The sequence below is a fragment of the Myotis nattereri genome (assembly GCF_964212035.1).
Source record: "Myotis nattereri genome assembly, chromosome: X".
Lineage (NCBI taxonomy): Eukaryota > Metazoa > Chordata > Mammalia > Chiroptera > Vespertilionidae > Myotis > Myotis nattereri.
Window position 1 is genome coordinate 22,926,063 of NC_138078.1, and position 25,285 is coordinate 22,951,347.

Here is a 25,285-nt window from a genome sequence, read left to right on the forward strand (position 1 = left end):
TAGCGGATAAGACAGAAATATAATGAAAAAGAAAAAAATGATCACTGATAGATGATGCTAGTGAACAACCAGTTCTGAAGACTGGTAAAATAGAAACATTTATGATGCATATCCCATATGAACAGTATACTGGGTACCCAAATAGTGGATGAGAGAACCTTTTTTTTTTTTTTTTTTGCATTGAAGTACACCAGCTAATAAATGAAGAAGAAATAATAGAAATAGGCAATTACCACATTGCAACTTCTAGCCATTGATCATTAAAAGCTGCACAAATCACACTCATTAAAGAGAAAACAAGACATTATGTACCTCCTAATAATGAAAGACTACACTATCACCTATGAAATAGTCAAACTTCAATATAATCAAAACTGTAGAACTGAACTTTTTGATATAGTAGCCATTAGCCACATCTGACTACTGAGCACTTGAAATGGAGCTACATTGACTTGAGTTCTACTGTAAATTTTTACATTGATCACATGTTGAAATGACAGTTATTGTTCTATAGTTAAGTAAGATGTAATAATTAGAGAAAACTGTGTGAAATGTATAGGGAAACTCTTTGTACTATTTTTGTAACTTACTGTGAATCTATAATTATTTCAAAATAAAAAGTGAAAAAAAGGGATTTAAGAGACATATTCACAAAATGCAAAATGTGTGGACCTGATTTCAATTCTTATTTAAACCAAAAAACAAACAAAACAAAAACCTACTAAAACATTTAAGACATATATGAGAAATGGAAATTTGAATACTGTGTGGATATTTTTTATGATAAAATTATTGCTATTTTAAAACTACTATAATAGTACTGTGGTTATGTTTAAAGAGTAAATTATTATGTTTTAGAAATACTTTTTCAAATACTTATGAATAAAAAGATCCATGCCTGAGATTTGCTTGAAAATAATGGAAAGCAAGGAAGAGGTATAGAAGAAGTGGCCATGAATTGATAATTGTTGAAGTCTTGATGGGTATTTATTATAGGATTCTGTCTGATTTTGTATATTTTCAATATTTTACACAATAAAACATTTTATAAAGCAAGCAAAAGAGAGGAACAATTTCTGAAAGAATATTATTAATGCAGATACTTTTGACATTTAAAACATAATGGCTTGGTTTATTTATAATTGACCCTTGAACTAGAGGAGTAAAAAAGATTCCTATTCAACTTAATTTTAATCAGAACTATTTTTAAAATAATCACTGAATGCTTACTATGTATGTGCAGGAAACTAGGCTTAAAAATGTCTTACCCTCTGTACATCATTCTGCTTCTGAACTGTTGGAAAATCACCCCCAACAGGTGCCTGCCGGCTTAACTCATCATCTTTCAGCTGTAGCCACACCAGAAGTTCTTGAAGAGAAAGGTGCAGACGCTTCCACTGGTCAGAACTGGCTTCCAAATGTGATCTGAAAAATAACAGGAGCAAACTGTATCAGAATATCTAGAAGGAGAATTGATGATTCTAACTATTTCATTAAGTAAGGTACATGGATTGGTTATTTCCATAGTGTATAAACCTATTGTCAACTACATGGCAATCCTCAATAATAATCTGGTTACCTGCTTTTGAGAGCCATAAAATGGGGATATTTTGATGCAATTTTGAGTGTCAGTGGTTAGCCATATGTTTATTTCCACATGCAGAGTTCTGAGATTTTAGCATGAAATATACACTGAAATGGATTACTTTCCCATAGTGTTGCAGTAATGATTCTTAATGTTCCTGGTAGAAAAAAAATTGGACCCAGTGACTAATATAAACCACTCAGTTTTCATGTGACTCATGTCAGCACTGGAATTCTTTCTGCTTTGAGAAATGGAAAGGTCTCTCCCCACATTCTGACTTTTCCATTTCTACACCCTAGGCAGCCTCTTCCATTGACTCCCTCCATCTGGCATCTGTTCCTTTCTGCTCCTCTTCCCATATGCTTCTCCCTTTCCTCTACCCTTCTTTATTCGTGTGCACCTGGGATTTGTTTTCACCAAGTTCCAACATTTTCCGCTTTGTTTCTTTTGTGTAAAATGTACTGAGACAACAACTCATGTGGAAAAGTAAAATCAGACAGTTGTCTGTAAGCCTCCCCCAAACATGAATAATTTAGACAAGACTGTGTTCTTTCCCATCAACTGTATTTAGAACATGTTAATTCATAGAAGCCATTTAAGAAGACACAAGTGTGCTATAAAATCCACATTTCACTTAAGAATGAGAAACTAAATTAATAAAATAAATCATAATCCAGAAAAACAAAGAAGAAACTTGGAATGTTGGCAAGGCTCCATCCTCAGGTAAAACAAGACTTTTGCTGCATAACTTATATCATCAGCAATTACTAATCAATTCATAAAAACTAATGTTGCCAATAATATAAATATAATATAGTCTCTAATGCTGCAAAGATTGAAATGTAAAGCAACCAGGTAGAACAACATTTCCCTTTGCCACTTGGTAACTTCGCCTGACATTTCAAATACAATTCTCCTGCTGGCCCCAGTCAAACAGAATCTCCAAATGGTAACTATCTACTGAAATTAAATTGTTTCAAACTCTCTGAAGCATAATTTGATGACACATAAAAGTCATTAAAATGTGAAAGTACAAATTTGAGGAACTTATACTTCAGAAAGTAACTGGGAAAGCATGCAAAGATATAGGTAGAGAATGTTATCTGTAGCATCACTCATGATTGACACAAAATAGAAACAACTTTTCAATACTAGGGAACTGGTTAACTATATAATGGTGAATTCATACAAATCTATGCATCCCAAGGCAAATACTTATTAATATGGAAAAGATCACCTTTTTGGTTGCTGAGAAAACAGGTTACAATAATGTACACAGTCTATTTTCTGAAATGTTTGTACGTGTCTGTGTTTGTGTGCACAAGCTTGACTACGTGTGAAAAAGTTCTGAAATGACTAGTTTAACACTGAGGAGGATTTACAGATGATATATTCATTCATCTATATACTTCTGAAAATTGTCAGAATTTTTTCTATTATGAGCAATAGAAACATTATGTTGAGAAAAAAATAAAGGCATTTCCATCAGAGAAATTAAACTGTTGAAGACCCTAAGGGCATTCATTATCTAGTAAATAAATCATGAAATACCCCCAAATACGATGAATTAAACATAATAGTGCAGACTGCATATAGTGTAGAGGCACTTATTTTATGTTTCTGGTCCATCCTTCTCCTCTAGTTATCACTTTTCCATGATAAGCCTTTGTGAGAATTCCCTATGCAAGATTTTAGCTGTTTAATGGCATGTAATGACTCCTAGTTATAGGGATTCCCTGGGGTGTCTAGAATTTGCAGCTTGAGGGGGAAAGAAATTGTCAAGCAGGACATTCTGAAAGATAGGTAGAGTGTGTCATAGCCCAGACATGGAAAAGCAGCAAATGGGAGAAGAGATACTAATTAAATAAATATGTATTGAGTGCCTGTAAGTCCCAATAAAGCATTAGAAGTAGGGAGAGTGGAAGGTAATGGAGAATAGAAAGATGCCTGCCTGCTTGGCCTCCCTCTAACTGGGAGAGGAAATAAAATACCCCTGTGGGAGAGGTCTACAGGAGGATAAATATGCAGAAGAGCAGGCCGCCTATGGCATAGCCTACATAAGGCTGTGCCACAACCTCAGCTCTAGATTAGATGGTGCTGACTAATTATGAACAAGTCAGTGAAATCCTTGACATCCCCCAAAACAGAAAAATAATAGCTTTGAGACCCAGGCAATTCAGTTCTAAAGGATCTAAGAGAAACTCCACAGTGTGAGATAGACAGGCTGTTAGGAGCCAGGGACACAGGATGGTCAAGAGATTAACAGGTGAGCAGAAGGACCTGGGACCACATATGACAAAAACCTCTTGTGTGTCTGGGTGAAGGGATCTTATTTATCCATAGCTACGGAGTTAGGTAACATTTCAGAATGTTTGATTACCTTAACCATGTTATCAAATGACTATTTCATTCTTTTCCTTGCTAAAAGCGCGAGAGTGAAAGGCAAGAGGTGATAAGAAGACATATAAAGGACAGAGGACAAAGGGTTGGAGAGGAGAAAGTGAGTCATATAATGGCTTCTGATTTACAACAACATTTACAAAGATATCCAATCTAAAGCCATGGTTCTCAGATTTCAGTGAGCATAAGAAACATTTGAGTAGCTTGTAAAGTTTGAAGTACAAATTCCTAGGTTTCACCTCCAGAATTTCTGTACTCTTAACAAGAACCTTCACCTGTTCGCAGGTAAGCTCCAAGAGCATTCTTCCAGAAAGAATTTCTTAAAGTATTTCCTATATGCGCTAAATATTACTTGCTGGCCTCCACGGGTCAAACGTAGTATATGTCAATGTCATGATTTTGAAGGCTACCTAAATGTAGCAAAACACTATGAGCTCAGAAAACACTTTTCTTTGGTGATGCTAAGCTCAGGAAATGTTTTCAAGACACATTTCCAGTGCATTTTGAAGGCAGCTACCCTATTTCTATTTTCAAGATGGTATATGAAGTATTCCTAAATAATTAACCTATGTTTGTATTTAGACTCTCTTGCTGAAATGATTTCTTTCTATTTTGGTAATCAATTTCCCCTGGTCCTTTTATCCTAGGCTGATAGGGCGGGAAGGAACCTCAGAGATGGTTGTTCAACCTTCTTTTTTGCAAATGTAGAAACTGAGATGCAAAGGTATAAAGACAGCTGCTGAAGCTCATAACTTAAGATATAATATTAAGACACAGGGAAGAGAAATTACAAACTTTTCTTATATGAAAAAATCCTTAAACTTAGTAATTTTTTAAAAAATATTTTGTTTAAAGTATTACAAATAGTAGTACATATCTCTCCTTTTTCCCCTCATTGACTTTCCCTCAGTCTCCCCTACACCTGGCACATGCCCTCATGGCCCCCAGTGTCTTGAGTCCATTGGTTATGCTTATATGCATGCATACAAGTCCTTCAGTTGATCTCTTACCCCCCCTCCCCAAACTTCCCCAGCCTTCCCACTGTAGTTTGACAGTCTGTTCGATGCTTCTCTGCCTCTGTATCTATTTTTGTTCATCAGTTTATAATGTTTTTTATATCCCACAAATGAGTGAGATCATGTGGTATTTATCTTTCACTGACTGGCTTATTTAGCTTAGCATAATGCTCTCCAGTTCCATCCATGCTGTTTCAAATGGTAAGAATTCCTTCTTTTTTACAGCAGTGTAGTATTCCATTGTGTAGATGTACCACAGTTTTCTAATCCACTCATCTTCTGATGGGCATTTAGGCTGTTTCCAAATCTTAGCTATGGTGAATTGTGCTGCTATGAACATAGGGGTGCATATGTCCTTTCTGATTGGTGTTTCTGTTTTCTTGGGATATATTCCTAGAAGTGGGATTACTGGGTCAAGTGGCAGTTCCATTTTTAGTTTTTTGAGAAAACGCCATACTGTCTTCTACAGTGTCTGCAACAGTCTGCATTCCTACCAGCAGTGCACAAGTGTTCCTTTTTCTCCACATCCTCTCCAGCACTTGTCCTTTGTTGATTTGTTGATGATAGCCATTCTGACAGGTGTGAGATGGTACCTCATTGTCATTTTGATTTGCATCTCTCAGATGATTAATGACTTTGAGCATGTTTTCATATGTCTCTTGGCTTTTTAAATGTCCTCTTTCAAAAAATGTCTATTTAGGTCCTTTGCCCATTTTTTGATTGCATTATTCATCTTCCTTTTGTTAAGTTGTATGAGTTTCCTGTAAATGTTGGAGATTAAACCCTTATCGGAGATAATATTGGCAAATACAGTGGGGCCTTGACTTACTAGTGTCCCGACTAACGAGTTTTTTGAGATACCAACTGTCTCTTGGCCGATTTTTTGCATTGAGTTGATAGAGTAATTGGAGTTAACGAGCTCCTTAATGAGCTCCTTAACAAGCTCTGTCTCCGAACGAATTAAACTCATAAGTCAAGGCCCCACTGTATGTTCTCCAATGCAGTGGGCTTCCTTGTTGTTTTGTTGATGGTTTCTTTTGCTGTGCAGAAGCTTTTTATTTTGATGTAGTCCCATTTGTTTATTTTCTCCTTAGTTTCCATTGCCCTAGGAGCTGTATCAGTAAAGATACTGCTACAATAAATGTCTGCTATTTTTCTGCCTATGGCTTCTTCTAAGATTTTTATGGTATCCCATCTTAAATTTTTGTCCTTTATCCATTTTGAGTTTATTTTTGTGTATGGTGTAAGTTGGTGATCTAGTTTCATTTTTTTTGGCAATTATCTGTCCCATTTTCCCAACACCATTTATTGAAGAGACTGCCTTGACTCCATTGTATGTTCTTGCCTCCTTTGTCAAATATTAATTGAGCATAATGGCTTGTGTTGATTTCTGGGTTCTCTATTCTGTTACACTGGTCTATATGTCTGTTCCAGCATTACATTAGAAAGATTATACATCATGACCAAGTGGGATTTATCCTGGGGATGCAAGGATGGTACAATATCCGCAAATCAATAAATGTGATACACCACATAAACAAACTGAGAGATAAAAACCATATAATCAAATCCATTGGTGCAGATAAAGCATTTGACAAAATCCAACACCCTTTCTTGATAAAATCTCTCAGTAAGGAGGGAATAGAGGGTCATACCTCAACATAATAAATGCCTTATATGACAAACCCACAGCCAACATCATACTCAGTGGGCAAAAACTAAAACCATTTCCCCTAAGAACAGGAGCAAGACAGGGATGCCCACTCTCACCACTCCTGTTCAACATAGTACTGGAAGTACTAGCCAATGCAATCAGACAATAACAAGAAATAAAAGGTATCCAAATTGGAAAAGAAGTAAAACTCTCCTTATTCACAAATGACAGGATTTTGTACATAGAAAACCCTAAAGACTTGATAAAAAAAACACTACTGGACTTAATATGAATTCGGCAATGTAGCAAGATACAAAATTAACACCCAGAAGTCTATGGCTTTTCTATACACCAATAATGAACTCACAGAAAGATAAACTAAAAAAGCAATCCCATTTACCATTGTAACAAAAAGTTAAGATACCTAGGAATAAATTTAACCAAGGGGATAAAGGACCTGTACTCAGAAAATTTCAGGACGCTGAAAAAAGAGATAGAAGAAGACATGAACAAATGGAAGAATATACCATGTTCATGGATTGGTAGAATAAACATAATTAAAATGTCCATACTACCCAAAGCATCTATAGATTCAATGCAATCCCCATTAAAATACCAATGGCATACTTTAAAGACCTAGAATAAACTCTCCAAAAATTCATCTGGAATAAAAAAAGACCCCGAATAGCTACAGCAATCTTGAGAAAGAAGAACAGTGTTGGAGGGGTCACAATACCAGATATCAAGTTGTACTACAACGCCACTGTTCTCAAAACTGCCTGGTACTGGCATAAACTTAGTGATTTTTAACCCAATGTTTTGGATCTCTGAGCAAAAGGCTTCCTACTAATTGGCAGATGCACTTACCCCTACCTACTCAACACAAAATAACAGAGGAGGTTTGAAGAGGCACTTAGCTTCTATCCATTTTCTGTTAATCTTTATTAGTGAAGACAAGTGCTTAGGGGCTACTAGCTTTTAACAAGGCAAGTGCTGATCTTTAATAAGCAGATGATTTCTGCAATTTATAAGGTTTAGGTAAAATGCAGAACATTTAGGTGTGTTGGGATATACCTCTTGTTCTTTAAGGAACTCTGCAGTGTCAGGACTCTAAGAATTATAGGAGTTGCTAAAGTGATTGTTATTTCTCTAGACTCAGACATTTCAAGTGTGATATAGTTGATTCCTAGTTTGAAATCTTTAATAAAACTTTACTCTGGAAGGCATGTATTCTTAAAGCAAAATGTGTTATATTGAATTCATTTTTCACTTTAACTTTCTTTGTAAAACTAATGATATATCCCTGTATATCTTTGGTACCTTTGTGTATTAAGATAGCACTTTAACATATAGGAAGAAGCCCTGACTGGTTTGGCTCAGTGGATAGAGTGTCGGCCTGCGGACTGAAAGGTCCCAGGTTCAATTCCAGTCAAGGGCATGTACCTTCGTTGCCGGCACATCCCCAATGGGGGGTGTGCAGGAGGCAGCTGATCGATGTTTCTCTCTCATCGATGTTTCTTACTCTCTATCCCTCTCCCTTCTTCTCTGTAAAAAATCAATAAAATATATTTAAAAAATATAGAAAGAAAAGGTAAGAATCCAGAAGTAATAAAGAACCACAAAAATACAATGGGAGCTATGGGGCTTTAAATAAAGAGAGAAAATTAAGCTCAAAGACAAGTAAACCTTTTTTCCAGATGGGCCATTAACTCCAACTTTCAAACATAATTAACATTCTGACAATAAAAGAAAGAGGATCAGAGATACTCAATGTCTAAGTTGCATTTTTCTCTCAAAGGTTGAAAGACTGCCTTCTTTTGCTCTTTCTGTGTTCTCCATTATAAAAAACTTCTAACTATTCTAACTATTCTAACTTCTCATAACAAGCTGTCTCTTGGAGATTTATCGCTACTCTAGACTCTATAATGTTGGTGTTTTAGCCTCTCAAATTAATGCTCAAAATTTCATAAAGTTATTATTTGTATATAACATTACAAATTTTTCTCCCAAGTATAAAAAGTCACAGACTAAATTTTTCTGAAATTGTGTTGACAACATATGCAATTTTCATAATTAATAGTATAAACAATAAGTTGGAAAACATAATCTGTTGGTAGATGAAATAAAAATCTTCATACATACTCCTTACGAAAAAATTCATGTGACCAGTTCTCAAAATATTAATATTTTCAAAATTAAGATGTAAGGTATGTGGATATAGATTATTTTAGAATGAGAAACACTTTCTTTGGCTAATTACAATCCTAATGTTAGGTAATGCCATCAATAACTGTGTGTGTATGCATGTGTGTATATGTGCACATGTGTGTATGTATACATGTAAATAAAAATTTTGCACTTTATTTTGCTCTCACTTAAATCAATTCACATTTCCTTTTGTTTGATGGCACTCAACTATCACTGAGTATTCTCATTATACCTCTTGCATATAATATGTGTGGACAAAATGCAATGGAACAGATAGCATATACTGTCCTTGAACTAATTATGAGATAGTACTATACAATTTCAATTAAAATATTATTTTTCCCCTCAAAGACATCTTATTTACTTCTCCTTATACTGTATTTTTTAATGTAATCATATATATATATATATATATATATATATATATATATATATATATATATTAGAAAAGTTCCATAATTAGCTTAGGTTCATCAGGAGTAATTGCAGAATTAAAACTAATAGAATTGAATAGACCACCCATGTTTCTGGTCAAAGATTGAAGTCTGAAGCAGTTAAGTGACATTCTCAAGCTGCTCAAGATTATACGTTAGGTAGTTAGTAACAGAACCAAAAAAGAAACTAGATTGCCCAACTGCTGGTCCAGGACTCTTTCTGCTCTACTTCACTGACTCAGAGTTTGGAATTTTTGTATTCATCTATTTAGCTAGAGGCAGCAAGTATAGCCCTCTGAAATAACTCATAAAATTCTTAAAGGGATTTGCCATCAAGTATAAATGAGAATAGTACAGAGAAGACCTGGTGAAGAAACTGTCAGAAAGGAAAATATTCATTATGCTATTTGAGTTAATATTTGGAGAATGAGAGGAGATGGTATTCCAAGTGTGAGGACCAGTGTGAGGAAGGAACTGGGAGACATGGGAAGAACAGAAAAGGGAAGGGTTAGAAGGGGCTTATTAGACATAGTTGGTAGAGAATGAAGGGTCCACTGGATTCTACTGAGTAAATATAAGCTGTATGAGAGCAATGGTTTTCTTTTGTCTGTTTTGTTCAGTTTCATTCTCAGTGCCTAGAAGAGTGTCTAGTATGTAGAAAACAGTAATCATTTGTTGAATGAACAAATAATGAATGAATGATTAAAATATGTGTCCCAACAAGACTGAAATTCTTGAACAAAGGGATAATGTGATATAAACAGTGTCTAAGGAAGAATATTTTTGTAAATGTGTAATGGATGGTCTCAATATGTAAAGGAACAGAGACAAATATTGCAATATGGAATGACATGATGGCGATTCGAATAAGAATCATAATCACAGGAAATGAAAACACATAGGGTGCAAGGAAAATAAATGGAGGGGAAAGGACATAATATGGACTTGGATCTGGAAGCACAAGGATACTTAAAAAAAAAATCTTTATAGTTGAGAATATTACAGATGTCCCCCTTTTTTGACCTCATTGCTCACTCCACCCAGTTCCTGCCCCAAGCCAGGCCTTTACCACCTTATTGTCTGTGTCCATAGGTAGTACATATATACATATAAGTTCTTTGGTTAATCTTTTCCCACCCCCACTCCACCCTTCCCTCTGAGATTCATCAGTCTGTTCCATGTTTCCATGCCTCTGACTCTATTTTATTCATCAGTTTATTTTGTTCATTAAATTTCTTCTTCGTTTATTTTGATTTTTAGGTTCAATTGTTGATTGGTATGTATTTATTATCATTTTATTGTTCATATTTTTTATTTCTCCTCCTCCTCCTCCTCCTCCTCCTCCTCCTCCTCCTCCTCCTCCTCCTCCTCCTCCTCCTCCTTCTCCTCCTTCTCCTTCTCCCTTTCCTCCTCCCCCTCCTCCTCCTCTTCCTCCTTCCTTTTTTAAGAATACCCTTCAGCATTTCATGTAATACTGGTTTGGTGGTGATGAACTCTTTTAGCATTTTTTTAAAGCTTAGCTGGGTAGAGTATCCTTGGTTGTAAGTCCTTGCTATACATCACTTTGAATATTTTTTGCCACTCTCTTCTGGCCTGCAAAGTTTCTGTTGAGAAGTCAGCTGACAGTCATATAAGCACTTCCTCCAGTGATGGCGAACCTTTTGAGCTCGGCATGTCAGCATTTTGAAAAACCTAACTTAACTCTGGTGCCGTGTCACATATAGAAATTTTTTGATATTTGCAACCATAGTAAAACAAAGACTTATATTTTTGATATTTATTTTATACATTTAAATGCCATTTAACAAAGAAAAGTCAACCAAAAAAATGAGTTTGCGTGTCACCTATGACACACGTGTGTCATAGGTTCGCCATCACTGTCCTAGCCTATAGGTAACTAGCTGCTTTTCTCTTGCTGCTTTTAAGATTCTCTCTTTGTTGTTAAGTCTTGGCATTTTAATTATGATGTGTCTTGCTGTGGGCCTCTTTGGGTTTTTCTTGTTTGGGACTCTCTGCACTTCTTGGACTTGTAAGTCTATTTCTTTCACCAGGTAGGATAAGTTTGCTGTCAGTATTTCTTCAAATACATTTTCTTTTCTTTTGAATAATGATCTGGGGGATTATTATTATTATTATTATTATTTGGTTAATCCTCACTGGAGGATATTTTTCCATTGATTTCTAGAGAGAGTGGAAGGGAGGGGGAGAATCAGACAGCGAGAAACATCAATGTAAGAGAGATTGGTTGCCTTCCACATGAATCCCAACCAGGGCAGGGGATCAAGCCTGCAATGGAGGTATGTGCCCTTGGCCAGAATCAAAAAAGGGATCCTTTAGTCCACAGGCTGATACTCTTATCTGTTGAGGCAAACCAGCTAGGGCTCAAACACTTTTCAATATCTTGCTCTCTCTCTTCTCCATCCGGCACCCACATAATGTAAATGTTGGTACACTTGAAGTTGTCCCAGAAGCTCCTTACACTATCTTCATATTTTTGGTGTTCTTTTCCCTTTTTGTTCTTCTGATTGTGTGTGTTATCCTCCTCATATTCCAAATTGTTGATTTGATTCTCAGAATCCTCTACTCTACTGTTGAATCTGTGTAAATTGTTCTTTATTTCAGTTAGTTTATGCTTAATTTCTGACTGGTCCTTTTTCATATCTTTGACATTCTCACCACTAAGATCCTTTAAAATCTCACTAAATCTCTTGAAGTTCTCATTAAGATCCTTGAGCTATCTTATAACCATTGTTTTGAACTCTGTATCCAGTAGTTTGCTTGCTTCTATTTATTTCATTTGTGACATGTTTCTTTGTCTCCATATTTTGGCTGCTTCCCTGTGTTTGTTTCTATGTATTAGGTAGAGTGGCCTAGTGTAGTAGGTGTCCTGTAGGTCCCAGTGGCTAAGCCTTCCCAATCACCTCAGCTGGGCACGTTAGGTACACCCCTGTGTGGGCTGTGTGCACAGTCTTGTAGTTGAGCCTTAATTGCGGTTTGAATCACTGGGAGGAATTGACCTCTAGGCTAATTGGCTGTGAGGACCAGCTGTGAATACAGTGGAAGAGCTGCTGTTCACGAGACACCCCTATGGAGCAGGACTTATTTTAGTGGGGCTTTGTTGCTCACTGAGTCTTCCCCTAGAGTGTGTCACTTGTGGATATGTAGAGTTGTTATCTGCTGTGATCTGAAGCTGTACACCAGGTGCAATGGCTCTGGTGCCTCCTAGGAGGTACAAACTCAGCCACTACCTGGGACCACCAAGCAGGAGCTACAGAGCAATCTGCAGATGGCTGCTACTTGTGTTGGGCTTGGAAGTGCCCAAGAGAGGCCCAGCTGTGAAGCAAGGCAGGCTGCTGCTAGTTCTGGGTCTTTGTCCTCTTATTGATAGGTTTGGGGCACACTCATACCAGCTGCTGCTTGTTTGAGAGATTTAGGAAAATCTGAAGCCTGAGCCAGAACAGGCCATTCATATGGAAAAGCCGCTGCAAACAGCTTGGTGGAACTGCAAATTTGATGGGGCAGGGTTTCAGGGAATCATCAGGGTGGAACAACAGTGTGAGCCAGGCTGAGGGAAACTCAAAAATGTCTGCCAGTCAGCTCTGTGATGCGGCGGGGGGGGGGGGGGGGGGTTCAACACAGGAGCAATCACCCTTGTGAACATCCCTGTCTGGGAGAAAGCCACCCCTGAGTTCTTGCTCTGCTGCCAAACAATCCAGTTTCTTCCCATACATCCATGGTTCCCCCAAAGCTACCACCCAGCACTGGAGCTCAAAGGAAGAAGGACCATGTAAGTTCATTCACTGGCCCTTTAAGAGGGACTGCCTGGGTCTCCAGTAGTGTCACTGCCACTCAGCCACAATCCCCAATGGTGTTTACAACCCAAGGTTACAGGGACTTCTCTTCCCAGCTCTGGAACCCTGTCCTGGGGGGGGGGGTCTGGTGTGGAGCTGGGACCCCTTGTTCCTCATGGGAGGCCTCTGCAGTGGAGATATCCCTCCTGATTAAACACACCACATGTGGGTATTTGACCAGCCTGTTTTGTGCCCCCACTCCCTCCTACCAGTCTTGATGTGCTTTCTTCTTTACTTCTCTAGTTACAGGACTTACATTTAGCCAGATTTCTGGCGGTTCTGAATGATGACTGTACTGTATTTTACTTGTAATTTTGATGTGGTTGTGGGAAGCAGTGAGTACTGGTGTTTACCTATGCCACCATCTTAGTTCTCCTTCAAGGATACCTTTTATAAGCCAGTAAAACTCAAAGGAAAACTTCAAAATTATTTTAATTCAAACTCAAAATTCTTATCATTAATAATGGACACATGTGAAATCAAGCATTAATGGTTTTACATATTGAATTATGAAACTGGCTTCAGAATTCCTTATAAAACAATGAACCATCTGTAAACTTTTAGGGTATATATTATAGCTTGGGCAAACACAGGGCTATTTTTTTCAGGATATCTTTGGAACTATTTTTTAATTGTGGTGACTTTTCACTAAATAATAATGCTGATGGAGTAACTTACTGGATTCACAATGCAAGCTTCTAAGTGTTGGTAATGGTTCTGAATCTTACTCTTCCAGGGTTATCTAACCTATTTCATAACCATCCCTAATTACTACCCTACTATGCTTCTCTCAAATGCACTCTGCTATTCTGTATGGATTGACTAATGCCCTTATTTCAACAAAGTGTCAGGAAATAAACTGAATTGCTTTGATGTAAAGAATTATTTCTTTGCTTTTTACAAGTGATCATTTATTACACATCTTGTATTATCAGAGAGACATATTTAAAAGCCAAAACCCCTGATCTGAATATTTAAATTATAGAATTTGCAACACCTTAGATAAGCTAAGGTAACTGTTTTCTACTTGATTAATGATAGTAAGAATTAAACTGTGGTGGCTGGCATATGGAAATTGCTGAGAATGAAGAGCCCATATTTTGGCTGACATGCTGTTTGCCGCTTTCAATTCTCCTTTTATTTCATCAAGTTCACATGAAGGAAAGAAAACACACTGAGTGATGTTCAGAACAGTTATAGCACCTTTCTTTTTCTATCCTGCAAAAAGAATAACTTCCTCTTCTTTTTAAATATATTTTTGTTGATTTCAGAGAGGAAGGGAGAGGGAGAGAGAGAGATAGAAACATCAACGGTGATAGAGAATCATTGATTGGCTGCCTCCTGCACACCCCCTACTGGGGATCAAGCCTGCAACCTGGTCATGTGCCCTTGACGGGAATCAAACCCAGGACCCTTCAGTCTGCAGGCCAATGCTCTATCCACTGAGCCAAACCGGCTAGGGCTAACTTCCTCTTCTTTACTTTATCTGCCTGTCAGTATCTTTTCCATCTCACATGTTTCATTCCTTTTTAATGACAGATATTATATAAGTGGCCTTTGTTATTACATATACTGACTTGTCTTAGAGTTTAAGCTGTAGAAAGAGAATGGAGTCTCCCTATCTTGGAAAATGCCATTGCCCATTGTGGCCCCCAACTCATCACAAACACATCATTACCAAATTCATGGACCAAAGAGGGAGATGAAAATGAGTGTGTTGGAAGCTGGGGTGCAAACTTGCAAAGATCTTATAAATAAAAAATTCCTTTCTACTCTGAGAAATCTGCTTCTCTATTTCATCCTTTCACTTATTATATACTTATGTGTAAAAGTTAAGTGAGTCTTACTTTTTCTTTCTTTATGATATAACTAGAGGCCCAGTGCATAAAATTCATGCATGCATGGGTGGGGTCCCTCCACCTGGCCAGCGATCAGGGGTGGTCAGGGCCATCTCACCCAGTCCTGATTGGGGCCAATCGGAGCTGGTGGCTGGGAAGGGACTGCGGGAGGGACTGCGGGAGGGCTCCAGGGAATTTCCGCCCCATCTTGCCCAGTCCCGATTGGGACTGATCAGGGCGGGCCAGCTGGGGAGGGATGCAGGAGGTTGGCCAGCTGGGGAGGGACTGTGGGAGGGCTCCAGGGCATGTCTGGCCTGTCTCGCTCAGTCCTGATTGGCCGGACCCCAGCAGCAAGCTAACTTACTGGTCCGAGCATCTGCTCCCTGGTGGTCAGTGCAAATCATAGTGAATGGTTGACTGGTTGACTGCCCCCTGGTGGTCAGTGCATGTCATAGTGAGCAGTTGAGTGGCCTTAGCATATCATTAGCATATTACGCTTTGATTGGTTGAACGGTTGATTGGTCTACTGGACACTTAGCATATTAGGCTTTTATTATATTGGATATGATGGGTAAAAGCTCAGACTCTGGAGCTAGGTTCCCTATGTTCAGATGTTGGACCTGCCACTTATTAAATGACTTTGGGAAAGTTATTTAGCCTCTCAGTGCCTGACTTTCTTCAAATGTAAAGAGAGGGTAATAACAATCAATATTTTAGGGCTGCTGAGAGCATTAAATGGGTCACTAAGTATAAAGTGCCTATGACATTGCATGGTATGAGTTGTACTATATGTTGGTTCCTATTATTGTTATTTCATATTAAGTTCAGATTTTTTATGAGTGGTTTCAAATTAATAAATTTCTGTTATTGTTTTTATCATGGAAGTAAATATGTCATATGTCAAAAAATGTCATATGGACAAGTTAGAAGAGCAATAAAGAAGAAAAAAATATCTCTTCTATAATCTTACAGCTTAGAGGTAGTAACTATTTCCATTGTTTTGTGCTTTCCCTCATAGATATTATGAAGTCCATTCATCCTTTTCTACCTCCCTCCACTACCACCCCTCCTCTAAAAACAGAAGAAAGCACAAAATATTGTAATAAAAAGATGTGAATTAGGAAAAGCAACCAATTAACAAGCAGGAAGCCTGATGTCCACTCCCTGTACTTCCAGTCATTTAGGTGACACTGGGAATTTTACTTACTATCTCTATTCTTTGTCTCCAACACTGAACTACTGTAAAACAGGTATAACAAGAGCTTCACTCTGCCCTCCTGACAACATTGCCTAGGTGCCGCCATTAGCTACCCAATAGAAACCAGTACACAGGAAGGGGCAAAGTATAAAATAGGTGCATGTAGAACAGCCAAAGGATGAGTCTGCAGAGGATGTGGTAACAAAATCTTAGAGGAAGCAAAGGACAGGAAGTTGCAATAATCTCCCCTTAGCTTCCAGAGCTGTGGGATGTCTCCTCTAAACTGTTAAATATAATGTGTTATGGTATTTAAAGAATGTCCTCTGTTAAGTGAAGAGAGTGCATGAAACATTTACATTTCCTCTTTAATGCTTTAGCCCAGAAGTGAGCTGTTTAACAGGACTAATCACAAGGCTCTACCTAACTACAAGGAAGCAGATAAATGAGATTTGTTGAGCATTTTCATCTTTGTAAAAAGATCAGACAGTTTTGGGCAATTATGTAAGGGTACTTATCTTACCAGATACAGAGACTAAGAAAGCTATAGTACTAACACCAGTTAGCAACAATGGAATATAATAGATAGCCTTAAAATAGACCCAACAGTATAAGGAAAATTAATAAATGAAAGAAAAAAACATTAAAATCCAATGTGGCAAAATGACGTAGTGCAGTGGGAAAGAATTGTGTTTTTAACAAATGGTGTTGGATGATTTTCTAACCACTATGCTATACATCTGAAACTAATATAATATAATAATAAATGTAAGTTATAATCTAAAAATAAAAAAAGAATGCCCACTGTTATGTATTTAGAATGCCAAAGAAAGAATTCTATGTAAACAAACCTGTAATTTTATCACTTTTTCCATAACCCTGTGATAAACTAAGAAAGAATTCTATGAAATTAGAATAGCTGTATTTCCCCATTTAAATTCACTCTAATGTCTTAATATGCATCTCTCCTGTGGTTATAAAACATCACCACTTTAATTTAATCTGAACCTTCAAGTATCCTCTCCATACCAAGTAAATGAATGATTCATTTATTCAAAATACATAAAATGAATCATCCTGAATTGGGTGATTTACATAAACATATGAGATATTAGCTACTTGTGCTAGAAAAATGAGGGAAATTTTGCTATTTTAATTCATTTCTGGTTTTTCTTGCCTCCGATCTTTTCCTACCTAATGCTGAGAGACTTTTTCCGCAGCTCACTCCACTTGAAGTTCATGTTATCCAAACGTCTTTGTAACAGGACTGCCTCATCAGAACCTTCCAGGGATCTCAGGATTTTTTGGCCATTTTCATCCAGGTTGTGATAGATATCGGTGTGAGCTTCGATTTCTCCTTGGAGGTCCTACAGAATAGCAGGGAGAAAAACACACGCAGAATTTAAAACAAAACAAAACAGAAGCGATCAGCTAGGAGTATGAATCTGGAGAACTGTAAAAAATAAACTATTAGTTCAGAAAATATTTCAATTAGGCCAACTAACAAAAAGATGAACTTCCAACTCACTTTTCTTGGTATATCTCTTCACATTATTAAGTAGATTGAAAATGAGCATCTTATCGGGTATAATAAATTTATTCTTTGACATTATGAATTAAAACATGATATATTTATAACTTTATGAATTTAATAAATTATATCTTCTAGTCCATGGATGGAACATATTGTTTTAGGGAAGTGATATGAAATAAAATTCCCATGATAAAGTGCACCTCAATATCAAGTCATATTTTCTATGCGGTAATCTGAAGAGTTGATTCTGACTATAGACGCTTGGCGAAACTAGCAAACAAAGCCGTACTCAGTCCATAGAACCAGCACAGAACAGGATTCTATATCGGAGAGCAACTTCTTGACAGTATGCATTACGTTCACCTTGGTATTACAGCATTATATATTTATTAGTAAGATCTATTTGAGATACCTTCATATTTTTCAGCTTGACGGTAGAAAGTCCATAGGGCCCTGACAAGAGTTATGATAAGACATTATGCATTCAACCTTATTTGTCTATATACAGATCAAGAAAATTATCATAGTAGAAGAATCTGACCTTTACATGGTATGTCTTCCGGTGTAACATTTTCAGCTTGAATCGGGGACTACAGCACTGATCCTGTTGCATAGCAATCCTGAGAAAACCGGGCGACTCAAAGACCCCTGCTTTAAAATGCCAACTTTGCTTACATTCTGTTGACAGAATGAATTTCGGAGCATAGGCTTCACCAGTCAATAATAATAAACAGCCACTTTGTAATCCCTACTAAATGGTAGCCAGGCCTGTGGATGTGGGAGGGACCTCAAAGAGAGGAGGCCTGGAATATGCAGCGACAGTTTATATTAAACAGCCAACTTTTCTTATCATTTTGCCGTTATAAGTCAGAGACATTATAAATTCATTTTATATATGTGTTTCCCTCCTTGTTCCCAGCAGAACAGTCAAAGCCAAAAGAACATTCCTTAGAGAGCTGCCGGGTACCAGCATTCCTTTCTGCCTACACAATGAATGGAAGCTTTGTACATTATCTGACTTGCTTTTAGAGATTTGTATGCTTCTGTTCAACAAGTTTAAATATTCATTCGGAAGCTCTGAACAATTGGATTGACCTGTGTAACTAGAAAAAATAATTTTTTTCCTCTCTCACTCTAAAAGTGAATTAAATTACTCTTCTAAAGTAAGGGTGGGGGGATGTGGCAGCAATGACATGTTAGAAATTCTGAAGGACTGGCCTGTGTTTTCAGTCATAGCATCTTGGATGCAGAAGTAAGGTAGATGGACAATGAATGTCTCCTGTCACTATTTTTGGCAGCCAAAGTATCCCTGATGGGCTCTAAAAAGAATTCTGTCCAATTTCCTTTGACAGGAAGAGAGGAGGGGAGATATGGATAGAACCACATCCAAAGTTGAAAGAAGGGAAATGCTAAAACAGATTGAGTAGCATCTATCTCTATTCCATAAAAAACTATGTTCTGGAAGGAAATAGCCTTGATTTTCAAAGGAGCCAATGTGATAGAAAACTAGTATTGAGCTTCTTGTGGAAATAGAGTTTTAATCAAATATACATCCATTTTTTTTTGTTTGTGTACCTACATGGGAAAGCATTGTCGGCTGAATTTGCTACTTCTTCAGCAAAAAAAGTCAGGTTAATTTATCTAAAAAATTCAGGAATGAAAACAGAACAGATCCAAGTTATCCAGACAATTCCACTACTTCCCTCTTTGACTTTCCTTTCCTTCTTGTATTTTGTTAGTACACTACTTCAAACTTTGCCTCAGAGTACACACGTAAGAGAATTAGAACCAAACCTTTAATTGTTCAACAAAATAAGATGTTTTGACTAACACAATCAGCTCTTTATGTTAACAGACAATAATGAGGTGAAGGCCTCGGGTGGGGGTGGGCTAGAGAGGTCAATGGGGCAAAAAGGGGACATATGTAATACTTTCAACAATAAAGATTTAAAAAATATAAAGTGGACCACCCTCTGGAGAGTACATAATCCTCTAATTCCATCCTCTCCTTGCTTTCTCCCATCTTCATGTAATCTTCTTTATATCCACTACTTTCTCTCAAATGCATAAAATAAACCACAAACTGTTGTTCTCTGGAGCATTTGAGATCTGGCTCCCTGGCATATGTTGTTAGTTTGGCTCAAATAAAGTCTTATAAAAATTCTCTACAAGTTTGGACATTTCTTATGTTGACAGTAGTGTTTTCTTACTTCTGACTTAACTAGAAAAGATCACTTAAGCTTTAGTCTTTACATTTAATATACGTTGTCAAATTTTTCTCTTATTTTTGTGATTATATTCTTTTGAAAGAACAATAACTAATGAATAGGAAAAAAATGTATTTGTTATATAACAACAGAAACAATAGCAGTAGCATATATAACACTTACTATACACCAGATACAGTCGAAAGCATTATTTATACATGAGCTCATTTAATTTACTCAGTATCCATTTAGGCTAGCCATTATTATTATTTTCATTTTACATGCAAGAGAATGAAATTACAGAGAAGTTATGTAAAAATACCCAAGGTCACACAGCTAATAAACCATGTGATCAGATATCAAACTCAGGCTATTGGATTCCAGGGATTAAGCACTAAACAATATTACCTCTGATATTTTTCCTATTAATTTTTAAATTTTCTTATTAACTTTTCTTATTAATAATACTCCTGCCTATGCTGGCCAGTGTGTCTCAGTGGTTGAGTGTCAACCATGAACCAGGAGGTGACGGTTCGATTCCCTGTCAGGGCACATGCCCAGGTTGTGGGCTCGATCCCCGGTGAGGTGTGTGCATGAAGCAGCCAATCAATGATTCTTTCTCATCATTGATGTTTTTTTTTCTCTCTCTCTCCCTCTACTTTCCTCTTTGAAATCAATAAAAATACATTAAAAAATAATACTCATGCCTAAATTTCAGAAAATCTAGCACTGCCATTAGACAATGCAGGATAACATTTTCACTATTCAAAGAATAATTTCATGGTTTTCTTAACATGGAGACTTAAACAGAGCTGAAGCAGTGAACAGAGATATATCCAATACAACTAGAGAGCACATAAAATATTTGAGAAAATGAATGCAAATGGAAAAATGATATATTTCCCCTCCCTCAAAAGAAACATATAACCTAAAGTTCTATACAATTATGGAGCAAATTTTAGCTGTGAATATTAAGAAAGTTCAGATATGAGGGAAGTGATAAGTTCATAGTGTAGTGTTTTAGGAGTGGGGGGTATTCTGTTTCCTGCAGAGCTTTTTCACATCTCACACTTCCTTCTTTTCTAAGTCTAGCCTACATCTGTCATAAGTCCCCTTTCCCAGGGAAAATGAATGGGAAGGTGCAGTTAAATAAACATAGTTTAAGTCTCCCCCTTCTCTTTCCCTTATTAGCTGTATAAGTTTAAAAATGCTTTAATCTCTTTGGCTTCAGTAAAAAATAATACCTACCTGCTGGGTTGTTTTGAATATTACATGGAATAATCCTTGTAAAATACTTTGAACAGCATCCAGAACACAACAGGCTTTTAATAAGTAATAGCTAATATACGGATTTGTATTACAAGAGAATCAGTGTGGAAATAAAGTGATAGAAATAGACTTCATGAAGTCAAGGGACTTACTTTGAGCCTTGAAGGATGAGTAGGATTAAGAGAGGTGGAGGGAAGAGGGCATTTCAAGTGGAAAGAATAGTATAGAGATGGCTGAAAGGTAAGAATAAGTTTGGTTTATGAGCAGGGACAATGAATTGTACAAGCTGATTGGAATGAATGATGAGCATTAGGGAGAAATAAGTAGAATATAGTCCTGGTCCTTAAATTACTAGTAAGTTGGATAAAGTTCTCCTTTTAGGAAGCAAATGAGAATAAAAGTTTATAAAGAAAAGTAAAGGACAAATATGAGATTACTAAATATTAAGTTGGTACTATCTTATTTGACAAGTAGAATGATCCATGGTGTCCAAAAATAATAGGACAACTGGGGAAGAATATGAAAGGTTGCAAATTTTTTATTGGAAGAAAAATAAAGTAGGCAATGCCAGGAATTAGCGCTATACTCTTCTTTTGTTATCCAAACAAATGCTTATACTCTCCCAAAACATCATAGATAGTAGCATCTACATATTTTCATGTATATATAGAATTTCCTGTCTCTACAAAAGAACTCAGCAAATAATAACCTCCCTATCTTGAATATAGCTGAGAAGTATGCAACAAAACAAAACAAAAACAAAAAGTTACACAAAGAATAAAAATAGCTTGGCCAGTGTTGCTCAGTGGTTGAGCACTGACCTATGAACCAGGAGGTCATGGTTCAATTCCTGCTCAGGGCACATGCCTGGGTTGTGGGTCTGATCCTCAGTAGGGGGTGTATAGGAGGTAGCCAATCAATGATTCTCTGTCATCATTGATGTTTCCATCTCTCTCTCCCTCTCCCTTCCTCTCTGAAATTAATAAAAAATATTTTAAAAATGAATAAAAATAAGTAACCAAATTTCTCTAAAAATTCATTACAGATAAACCATCTCTAATCTTTTCTGAAAGCATTCCTATATGAATAATGATAAGGCCATTAGGTTCTTTTTACTGATAAGTTTTACCTAATTTAAAAAGTGATGATCTGATTTCCAAGAACTTAAAAGGTCAGAAACAGAAGATCCAAAATAGGAGAGAAGTTATCCTTGAGGGCTAAACAGAGAGTAGCAAGAAGTGACACCTGACAGAGAACCGAAAGGTGTAAAAGGAGCCTCAGGTGCGCATAGTTGACCAGGGTCACACAGTGTGGAAAGAACAGCCTGCATAGATTATTAGCCCTTGCAGGCATCACCTAGCTTTTAAGGAAAGCAAAATATTAATGTTAATGATGATGATCTTGAACTAGCCAGAAAAAGCAGATTTATGTTCAGTAAACTCTATTTAGAAAGAAAGCAGTGTATGTAAAACTCTTTAAATAAATTTATCCAATATAGTTATTCTGAAAAGGTGTTGTTGCTTTAAAGAAGTTAAAACCAACAAAAACAAACATACAAAAGTCAAACTCCCTTAGCTTGGCTATCCAAAATGACTTTCTAACCATGGACTCTAAATACTCAAGGTTTTGGAGCACACACACACAAACACACAGAATTTGAACAGAAATTGAAAGTAAATCTCTAGAAACTTTTATAGCAATTGTGGACAAAAAGGGGCCACATGATAACCTGACTAACTCATAGACCTAAAGTAACCACACAGACCTAAAGTAACCACAAAGGATGGTCTGAGATTAAAACCTTTTAGTTAAAAAGCAGTTTATAGTGGGTAGTCATGTCCTAGGCCAGTATCCTCCCTGACAAAGGTCAATTTTGATTTTTACTTAGCCTATTGTCTTTTTTGTATCTACCATAACATACCTTTGGAATGTCAGGGTAACTTGTAACTTCCCTTTTTCTGGACCCCTCAGGGCACAACAAATGATGCTGGGGTGCAGACCACAGATTCCTTCATTGTTATTGTATCCTGTTAATTATTGACCGTTAACTATCTTGTACCCACCTGTGTAAAGGAAGCATGTGTCTATCATTTTACTTTTTATCCAATCCCAGAGGTTTTCCCCCCTTTGCTTTCTTCACCTCCTTAATCTAATACCAATGGATTTCATGTAACCCACCTATTTCTCCTCCTTTGATTGTAATGTACAAAAATAGGTGAGCCCTGGCTGTTTTTGCTCAATGGATAGAGCGTCGGCCTGCGAACTGAAAGGTCCCAGGTTTCCGGTCAAGGGCACATGCCCAGGTTGTGGGCTCAATCCCCAGTGGGGGGCTTGCAGGAGGCAGCTCATAATGATTCTCTCTCATCATTGATGTTTCTATCTCTCTCCCTCTTCCTTTCTCTCTGAAATCAATAAAAATATATTTAAAAAATAGGTGAAAACCCCCCGTTCTCCTGAGCACTATTGCAATGCCCTGAGATTCTGCTTCCTGGCAATTGTCGACAGTTTGGCTCAAATAAACTCACAAAAATTATTTATAGGTTTGAATGCTTTTTTTCATGTTAACACCATCTAAAAATAAAAAGTATGGGCTTGTGTGTTGTGTATCTGGTTTTTATAATCTTTTAAAAGTAATTCATTTTTTTTGTAGGTTACATGAGTATCAGTCTGTTATGGGTTGGAAATTAAAACTAGCAAAACAAAACAGAACTATGCTCCCTAATGGAATTTTTGAGAAGCACCCACATAAAGGAATTGGACTCACAATCTTGACCTTATAAGGACTCTAATCTAACCACCAGAGGTTCCTAACTCACTCAGGAAATGCAGTTGGGTATAGAGTCACAGTGGATGTTCCTGTTCCCTCTCCCGTCCCCATTCTATATGTGACTATTGCAATACTCTTATAAAAGCAGCAGAGTTGTCATCCCAGGAGATACAAGAGTTAATTTGACGACTGTCATTTGGCTTGAAGCCTGGTTGCTCTAGGTAGATAAGGAGTATGTTTTCAGGTCTACTGCATCGCAATGCATCTTAAACAAACAGCTATGGATTTAGGAGTCTATAGGCTTTGCTTTTAAAATGGATGTTATTAAGGTCCTCAGACTATTATCCTGCAGGGTTTGTTGTCTTTGCTTTCATATCTCATTCGAAAATTCTCACACTTAAGCACTAGAACAGTGGAGAGAAGGGATATACTCTCCTACCTCAGTACATTCTCAGGTGCAAAGCTTTATTTCAAAATCTAATCTTTAAAAATGCCAGGCCTAGGGTGGATTATCCCAGAGGAAACTGAGCAAAATCTTATTTGTCACACCGCCTTAAGCAATCCCAAACCCTGGTAACACGTGATGCTTTCTCTTCTTGTCTGACCCTCTGGTTTACTCTAGTCTTAAAATTACTTTTGAAAACTGAAGAGTTCATTTCAGATATACTAGATTAGAAGTACAAGTATATTTTCTCTTCTGCATTTTGTTTTCCTAGTTTCTTTTTATTCTGTCATAGTTCAAAAATGTTTTATTTATTCATCACACAAGCATGCATTAAGTGCCTATTGTATGTCCAAGATTTCATTAGGAGCTATGGAAACACATATAATGTAAGAAAGATGTAGTTCTAGCCCTTAAGTTCCTTCTTTCCTTCCTTCCTTCCTTCCTTCCTTCCTTCCTTCCTTCCTTCCTTCCTTCCTTCCTTCCTTCCTTCTGTCCTTCTTTCCTTCTTTCCTTCCTTCCTCCCTCCCTCCCTCTCTCCCTCTCTCCCTTCTTTCCTTCCTTCCTTTCTTCCCTCCACCCCCATGTCTCTCACCCTCCCTCCCTTCCTAGCCCATTTCTTCCCTTCCTCCCTCCACCTGTCCCTCCTTCCCTCCCTCCCACTAATATTTAGTATATTATCATCCAGGTCTGTAGTGGTGAAAAAAACAAACTAAACAAACTTCTGCCCTCTTGATGTTCATAGCATAAGAAAAACAGAGAAAGAAGTAGGATGAACAGGGGAGAGATATGCTAAACAGCTAAACAAATTATCAATAAAATAAGAAAATGCCCTGAAGGTAACAAATGGGTGCCTATGATGAGAATAATGGTGTACATATGAGA

General features: G+C 37.1%; 1 protein-coding gene across 2 annotated transcripts in view; it reads right to left on the reverse strand.

The window, feature by feature from the left end:
• Nucleotides 1-25,285, reverse strand: part of DMD (dystrophin) — a 2,781,977-nt gene that overhangs the window by 464,712 nt on the left and 2,291,980 nt on the right. For both annotated transcript variants that reach the window (XM_081115404.1, XM_081115406.1), the window contains 2 exons: nucleotides 17,376-17,548; nucleotides 1,269-1,425 (listed from right to left, as the gene is read on the reverse strand). In XM_081115404.1, coding sequence (XP_080971530.1) covers nucleotides 1,269-1,425; nucleotides 17,376-17,548 — 330 coding nt within the window. The remainder of the gene's footprint in view (nucleotides 1-1,268; nucleotides 1,426-17,375; nucleotides 17,549-25,285) is intronic.